The sequence below is a fragment of the Leiobunum rupestre genome, chromosome 7, assembly GCF_980474605.1.
Source record: "Leiobunum rupestre chromosome 7, qqLeiRupe1.1.hap1, whole genome shotgun sequence".
Taxonomy (NCBI): domain Eukaryota; kingdom Metazoa; phylum Arthropoda; class Arachnida; order Opiliones; family Sclerosomatidae; genus Leiobunum; species Leiobunum rupestre.
The window spans coordinates 21,542,908-21,552,048 of NC_143390.1; the positions used below are offsets into that span (position 1 = coordinate 21,542,908).

At 33.2% G+C, this 9,141-nt stretch overlaps 1 protein-coding gene across 1 annotated transcript; it reads left to right on the forward strand.

Moving 5' to 3' along the window:
• Positions 1-3,342: 3,342 nt before the first annotated feature.
• LOC149935128 (acyl-coenzyme A thioesterase 13-like) lies at positions 3,343-5,644 on the forward strand. The gene is made up of 3 exons (XM_090152781.1): positions 3,343-3,477; positions 3,545-3,726; positions 5,394-5,644. The coding sequence occupies exons 1-3, from the start codon at positions 3,406-3,408 to the stop codon at positions 5,545-5,547; spliced, it is 408 nt and encodes a 135-aa protein (XP_090008907.1). The 5' UTR covers positions 3,343-3,405; the 3' UTR covers positions 5,548-5,644.
• Positions 5,645-9,141: the final 3,497 nt, after the last annotated feature.

Below are 9,141 nucleotides of genomic sequence, written 5' to 3' on the forward strand. Positions count from 1 at the left end.
CTCGTAAGATGAATTTTATGTACTTCTGCTTTTACTTTTAAATGGATACTTCTCTCGTAAGATGAATTTTATATACTTCTGCTTTTACTTTTAAATGGATACTTCCCTCGTAAGGTGAATTTTATATACTTCTGCTTTTACTTTTAAATGGATACTTCTCTCGTAAGATGAATTTTATATACTTCTGCTTTTACTTTTAAATGGATACTTCCCTCGTAAGGTGAATTTTATATACTTCTGCTTTTACTTTTAAATGGATACTTCTCTCGTAAGATGAATTTTATGTACTTCTGCTTTTACTTTTAAATGGATACTTCTCTCGTAAGATGAATTTTATGTACTTCTGCTTTTACTTTTAAATGGATACTTCTCTCGTAAGATGAATTTTATGTACTTCTGCTTTTACTTTTAAATGGATACTTCTCTCGTAAGATGAATTTTATATACTTCTGCTTTTTCGTTTTAAATGGATACTTCCCTCGTAAGGTGAATTTTATATACTTCTGCTTTTTCGTTTTAAATGGATACTTCCCTCGTAAGGTGAATTTTATATACTTCTGCTTTTACTTTTAAATGGATACTTCTCTCGTAAGATGAATTTTATGTACTTCTGCTTTTACTTTTAAATGGATACTTCTCTCGTAAGATGAATTTTATATACTTCTGCTTTTACTTTTTAAATGCATACTTCTCTCGTAAGATATATTTTATATACTTCTGCTTTTACTTTTTAAATGCATACTTCTCTCGTAAGATGAATTTTATGTACTTCTGCTTTTACTTTTAAATGCATACTTCTCTCGTAAGATGAATTTTATGTACTTCTGCTTTTACTTTTAAATGGATACTTCTCTCGTAAGATGAATTTTATGTACTTCTGCTTTTACTTTTAAATGGATACTTCTCTCGTAAGATGAATTTTATGTACTTCTGCTTTTACTTTTAAATGGATACTTCTCTCGTAAGATGAATTTTATATACTTCTGCTTTTTCGTTTTAAATGGATACTTCCCTCGTAAGGTGAATTTTATATACTTCTGCTTTTACTTTTAAATGGATACTTCTCTCGTAAGATGAATTTTATGTACTTCTGCTTTTACTTTTTAAATGCATACTTCTCTCGTAAGATATATTTTATATACTTCTGCTTTTACTTTTTAAATGCATACTTCTCTCGTAAGATGAATTTTATGTACTTCTGCTTTTACTTTTAAATGGATACTTCTCTCGTAAGATGAATTTTATATACTTCTGCTTTTACTTTTTAAATGCATACTTCTCTCGTAAGATATATTTTATATACTTCTGCTTTTACTTTTTAAATGCATACTTCTCTCGTAAGATGAATTTTATATACTTCTGCTTTTACTTTTAAATGGATACTTCCCTCGTAAGGTGAATTTTATATACTTCTGCTTTTACTTTTAAATGGATACTTCTCTCGTAAGATGAATTTTATGTACTTCTGCTTTTACTTTTAAATGGATACTTCTCTCGTAAGATGAATTTTATGTACTTCTGCTTTTACTTTTAAATGGATACTTCTCTCGTAAGATGAATTTTATGTACTTCTGCTTTTACTTTTTAAATGCATACTTCTCTCGTAAGATATATTTTATATACTTCTGCTTTTACTTTTTAAATGCATACTTCTCTCGTAAGATATATTTTATATACTTCTGCTTTTACTTTTTAAATGCATACTTCTCTCGTAAGATGAATTTTATGTACTTCTGCTTTTACTTTTAAATGGATACTTCTCTCGTAAGATGAATTTTATGTACTTCTGCTTTTACTTTTAAATGGATACTTCTCTCGTAAGATGAATTTTATGTACTTCTGCTTTTACTTTTTAAATGCATACTTCTCTCGTAAGATATATTTTATATACTTCTGCTTTTACTTTTTAAATGCATACTTCTCTCGTAAGATGAATTTTATGTACTTCTGCTTTTACTTTTAAATGGATACTTCTCTCGTAAGATGAATTTTATATACTTCTGCTTTTACTTTTTAAATGCATACTTCTCTCGTAAGATGAATTTTATGTACTTCTGCTTTTACTTTTAAATGCATACTTCTCTCGTAAGATGAATTTTATGTACTTCTGCTTTTACTTTTAAATGGATACTTCTCTCGTAAGATGAATTTTATATACTTCTGCTTTTACTTTTAAATGGATACTTCCCTCGTAAGGTGAATTTTATATACTTCTGCTTTTACTTTTAAATGGATACTTCTCTCGTAAGATGAATTTTATGTACTTCTGCTTTTACTTTTAAATGGATACTTCTCTCGTAAGATGAATTTTATGTACTTCTGCTTTTACTTTTAAATGGATACTTCTCTCGTAAGATGAATTTTATGTACTTCTGCTTTTACTTTTAAATGGATACTTCTCTCGTAAGATGAATTTTATGTACTTCTGCTTTTACTTTTAAATGGATACTTCTCTCGTAAGATGAATTTTATATACTTCTGCTTTTTCGTTTTAAATGGATACTTCCCTCGTAAGGTGAATTTTATATACTTCTGCTTTTTCGTTTTAAATGGATACTTCCCTCGTAAGGTGAATTTTATATACTTCTGCTTTTACTTTTAAATGGATACTTCTCTCGTAAGATGAATTTTATGTACTTCTGCTTTTACTTTTAAATGGATACTTCTCTCGTAAGATGAATTTTATATACTTCTGCTTTTACTTTTTAAATGCATACTTCTCTCGTAAGATATATTTTATGTACTTCTGCTTTTACTTTTAAATGGATACTTCTCTCGTAAGATGAATTTTATGTACTTCTGCTTTTACTTTTAAATGGATACTTCTCTCGTAAGATGAATTTTATGTACTTCTGCTTTTACTTTTAAATGGATACTTCTCTCGTAAGATGAATTTTATGTACTTCTGCTTTTACTTTTAAATGGATACTTCTCTCGTAAGATGAATTTTATGTACTTCTGCTTTTACTTTTAAATGGATACTTCTCTCGTAAGATGAATTTTATGTACTTCTGCTTTTACTTTTAAATGGATACTTCTCTCGTAAGATGAATTTTATGTACTTCTGCTTTTACTTTTAAATGGATACTTCTCTCGTAAGATGAATTTTATATACTTCTGCTTTTTCGTTTTAAATGGATACTTCCGCTGTTCCTTTTATCTCTGCCACAAGGGGCGTGCTTAGCTGTTCCTTTACTTTATTATTAAAATGATTAATTTAATTGATTATTTCCTCTTGCAGCGCGCATAGCGTTGAAAACTACTCTTCCATAGAGAAATGGATATACATCTTCTACGCTAACCTTCAGTGAATTTGAACAGCCGGTTTCATGTGGAAACGATCGTAACTTTTATGACGCGGCAGATCAAACTGAATTTCAGTACCGATAAGAAGTATTAATAATTATGAAGATTTCGGAAGCCCTAGCGTCATTTTATTCGAACCAAGAAATCTTTGCGGCAGATTTAAAAGAAAAAGTATGACTTCATTGAACTTCGAATAGGTAACTTTGAATACTAAAATATTCTTTATTTTTATAACAAGCTAAAAGTGGTCAGCGAAGGATCTGGAATTTGCATCCTGGAATTAACGGTGGAACCGGAGCACGTCAATATGTATGGAACGTTGCATGGCGGATTGATAGCCACACTAGTGGACATTGTGACGTCAGCAACTACAATGACCATGGCTGACCGGCACGGTGTCACTGTCGAGTTAAATGTTTCGTAAGGAATATAAATAATGATTGTATCCCCGTTCGACCGAATATTTGGCTGTTTTCGCAAAAGTCATTTCATCGAAAGTTTAATTATGATTTAAGAACTTCAATAAGGTTTTTTTTAAATATAATACAGGAAAATCTTAACCTAATCTAACCTAAATCTAAACTATGTAATTTTATTACCATTTAATCGAAACCCGCCATTGCGCTCGAAATAGAGAAAAATTCTAGATATGAAGTCTAAAATCTTTTCGGTCGAATGGGATTCAGTTAAATAGTATATAACCAAAATAATTGGCCTTTCTATAAAATAAGATACGCTTGCTGAACTTGTTTTTGTGTAGCTCATTCGTCATGAAATACGCAGAAGTTCAGAAGAAGGCCAATGTTACTTTATAAGAAGGCCAATGTTACTTTATAAGAAGGCCAATGTTACTTTATAAGAAGGCCAATGTTACTTTATAAGAAGGCCAATGCTACTTTATAAGAAGGCCAATGTTACTTTATAAGAAGGCCAATGCTACTTTATAAGAAGGCCAATGTTACTTTATAAGAAGGCCAATGTTACTTTATAAGAAGGCCAATGTTACTTTATAAGAAGGCCAATGTTACTTTATAAGAAGGCCAATGCTACTTTATAAGAAGGCCAATGTTACTTTATAAGAAGGCCAATGTTACTTTATAAGAAGGCCAATGTTACTTTATAAGAAGGCCAATGCTACTTTATAAGAAGGCCAATGTTACTTTATAAGAAGGCCAATGTTACTTTATAAGAAGGCCAATGCTACTTTATAAGAAGGCCAATGCTACTTTATAAGAAGGCCAATGTTACTTTATAAGAAGGCCAATGTTACTTTATAAGAAGGCCAATGCTACTTTATAAGAAGGCCAATGTTACTTTATAAGAAGGCCAATGTTACTTTATAAGAAGGCCAATGTTACTTTATAAGAAGGCCAATGCTACTTTATAAGAAGGCCAATGCTACTTTATAAGAAGGCCAATGTTACTTTATAAGAAGGCCAATGCTACTTTATAAGAAGGCCAATGTTACTTTATAAGAAGGCCAATGTTACTTTATAAGAAGGCCAATGCTACTTTATAAGAAGGCCAATGTTACTTTATAAGAAGGCCAATGTTACTTTATAAGAAGGCCAATGTTACTTTATAAGAAGGCCAATGCTACTTTATAAGAAGGCCAATGCTACTTTATAAGAAGGCCAATGTTACTTTATAAGAAGGCCAATGTTACTTTATAAGAAGGCCAATGTTACTTTATAAGAAGGCCAATGCTACTTTATAAGAAGGCCAATGTTACTTTATAAGAAGGCCAATGTTACTTTATAAGAAGGCCAATGCTACTTTATAAGAAGGCCAATGTTACTTTATAAGAAGGCCAATGCTACTTTATAAGAAGGCCAATGTTACTTTATAAGAAGGCCAATGTTACTTTATAAGAAGGCCAATGTTACTTTATAAGAAGGCCAATGCTACTTTATAAGAAGGCCAATGCTACTTTATAAGAAGGCCAATGCTACTTTATAAGAAGGCCAATGCTACTTTATAAGAAGGCCAATGCTACTTTTTAAGGAGGTCAATGTTAATTTATAGAAAGGACTATTAATCCTTTTTTTTAAGATAGTTTGTACCCAAAAATGGAATTTATTTCGCAGATACATGACGGCGGCCAAACTGGGTTCCAAGATTTTGTTAGAAGCTAAAATTTTGAAAATGGGTCAAAGAATGATTTTCCTGAACTGCGACATCACCGACAAAGACACTGGCAAAATGGTAGCCCAAGGTCGACACACCAAATTCGTTGGATAAATTATTCTAATAAAACGAAAGATCTAGTCATTATTGAACTTATATTGGATACTCAAAATTTACGTAAATCATTTTTCTATTTTGTCACTATCTACTCCAACGAAATAAATAAATAAATAAATATATGACTACGTTTGTTTTGAAATTTTGTCTCGCTTTGAGACGATTGGCGGCTATAATGGTGGAGTTTTCCACCGGTAAGAGACATAAGGCGGAAAACGCGTCGACGCCCAATTTTTAGGGAACCAGTTATATACTAAACTTGAACCATTTTGATCCAGATGGCATTGAAAAAGAAAGAAACCTAAGCGAAAACTAAGAAGCGGGTATAATTTAAAGTAAAGAGACTTAAATATTCCTCAGCCGTCCCATCGAAAAAGACTAATATTTCCTCCGAATTTCCCATAGAAAAGGACGAATACTTCCTCAAAATTTCCCATAGAAAAGGACGAATATTTCCTCTGAATTTTCCTAGAAAATAACAAATATTTCCTCCGAATTTCCCCCGAAAAGGACAAATATTTCCTCTGAATTTCCCATAGGAAAGGACGAATATTTCCTCTGAGTTTTCCTAGAAAATAACGAATATTTCCTCTGAATTTTTCTAGAAAATAACGAATATGTCCTCTGAATTTTCCTAGAAAATAACGAATGTCCTCCGAATTTTTCTAGAAAATAACGAATATTTCCTCAGAATTTCCCATAGAAAAGGACGAATATTTCCTCCGAATTTCCCTAGAAAAGGACGAATACTTCCTCCGAATTTCCCTAGAAAAGTATGAATACTTCCTCCGAATTTCCCTAGAAAAGGACGAATACTTCCTCCGAATTTCCCTAGAAAAGGACGAATACTTCCTCCGAATTTCCCTAGAAAAGGACGAATACTTCCTCCGAATTTCCCTAGAAAAGGACGAATATTTCCTCTGAATTTTCCTAGAAAATAACGAATATGTCCTCTAAATTTTTCTAGAAAATAACGAATATGTCCTCTAAATGTTTCTAGAAAATAACGAATATTTCCTCCGAATTTTTCTAGAAAATAACGAATATTTCCTCCGAATTTCCCAGAGGAAAGGACGAATATTTCCTCTGAATTTTCCTAGAAAATAACAAATATTTCCTCCGAATTTCCCTAGAAAAGGACGAATATTTCCTCTGAATTTTTCTAGAAAATAACGAATATTTCCTCCAAATATCCCCGAAGGAGAAGGAATATTTCCTCCAAATATCCCCGAACGAGAAGGAATATTTCCTCCAAATATCCCCGAACGAGAAGGAATATTTCCTCCAAATATCCCCGAACGAGAAGGAATATTTCCTCCAAATATCTCTAAAAAAGTAGGAATAATGGTTTTGTGAGTTATTTTTTAAATAGTTCTTTTTATAAACTAACGTGGCCTTCTTGTTGAAATGTTGCTCTTACGTCACAGTCTCTTACTTTGACCATAGACTAAGAAACCTTTCTTAGTCTATGCTTTGACAAGCCTACGAGCGCGCGCTACAGTCGCGAGGAATATAGCTTTTTCGAGAGCGCGTGCAAATCGCTCGTGCGAGGAATACACTAATAAAGCTGGGTCTTGTGACGCAAGAGCAACATTTTAACAAGTTGGGCAAGACCACTTTTTATTTTATAAAATTCACTATTAGAAGACTTGTTGGTCTTAGAAGCTTTCTATAAATCAACTAAATCGCACAAACTATAGTAAAACCAAAAAACATGAGTTACACATTAAATTCGAAACATCCAGAACACGCCGTTAACGTACTTCGGTCGCACGGGTATAATTGCATTTTCACTGTTCTGGATGCGTCTTTTTAAACGTATCATTTGTTCGGAAATTTGCCTTTTTACACAATAGTAACAGATGTAGTATGAAGTCATAATTATCTCAAAATAGCGCTGCAAAACCAAACGTGTCCTACGCAACCTCAAACGCTAACAAACGAAGGTGGTTTTTCGATTGAACACGTAAGTGAGTGTCACTCCTAGAACAAAATTAACCTATAAATCATTTTAATCAGGCATTTTTTGGAGATTCTTATTTAAGAGTAAGTGCCATGTTTAATCTATATTGCTTTTTTTTAAATCTATTTTCAGTCGATTAAAGTAAACAATGATGATATTATATGTAGTACAATTATCGATATCATAAACCGGGACTTTAATTTTCTAAAATAGAGTAGAAATTAAATCGAAATATCGATTTCTGACCGCTTGAGCTGTGTTATGGGCCCTCTGATATTGCTTTAACCTCGCCCCCTAATGTTCCGGGCCCGTAGGCTTGAGCTATATTGTGGGCCCTCTGATATTGCTTTAACCTCGCCCCCTAATGTTCCGGGCCCGTAGGCTTGAGCGGTATTATGGGCCCTCTGATATTACTTTAATCTCGCCCCCAAATGTCCCGGGCCCGTAGGCTTGAGCGGTATTATGGGCCCTCTGATATTACTTTAACCTCGCCCCCAAATGTTCCGGGCCCCTAAGATTAAGCCTACTGAGCCTATTGGTAAATCCACCACTGCTAAATTTTAGGTGTATTTCAGAAAAAAATGAAAGCTATAGACACTTTGAAAATATTATCGAAAAATAAGAAGTTGTTTTTTTCATCGACCTTGGAAAAAGTACGTAATTTAATTACATTTCATTTAAAGGTAAAACGCACCGAAAACAGGGTTGGCATGGAACCAGCCATACCAGGTATAACCACCTGGTTAAGCCGGTTATAGCGTGGTTAAAACCGGTTATAGCCACATGAAAAAATTCCAGATTTTCTCGGCTTTTTTAAAATATTTTACTAAAATAATAGCTCTTATCAGAATCCTATAATAAGAGAAGCCTCTAACTCACGTCGTCAGTATACCGCCAACGTAAAACTTTTGAAACGTCTTGTTTTCGACACGGAGCAAAGAAGAAATTAACGGGGATTAAGACTAGCGAATCTAGTGAGCGCTATATTTAGTCTTTGTAGGGAAAAAGTAGTTTGCTCTCCAACACGTCGGTTGGCAAACCTGAAACGTAGGTATAGATCATCCTTGGTTTAAAACTTTAAACGCGAAAGGCGGGCAAGGCTTAATGTTTTCAAAGCGTATTGAGAAATTATACGGAGATATCGCCTTCAGATTCACGATTATTGTTCATTAGTATGTAAATTTATGATAGCCAATAATAGATTTTACATTTATTACCTTTATAATGTAGAAATTACCAAGTTCAATCAAAACAAGGCGAGTCTCTCAAAATTTAAAACCCCCAGCGAAATCCTATGGGAATTCTACGAGCTAAAATGTAAAGAATCGTCTGCATTTTTCAAATTTTTTCTCCGCTACTGCTCGCGCAGTATTATAGAAGCACGGCCAACTTTGATCACGCGCTGCTCGCGCTACTACGGCCAACACATTCGTCGAAATTCCGCGAGCATGGATTTTCCCCCTATAAACTGTACTATAATGTGTAGGAGTTCAGCGCCACGCTCGGTGGTTATATTGTCTTCAATGTAAAAACTATACTAAAAATAATAATCCGCTAGGGGCGCTGACGTCATACACATCTTTTGCTCATAGGTTAACACAGAAACGTCAACGAATGAGATGGCCGCT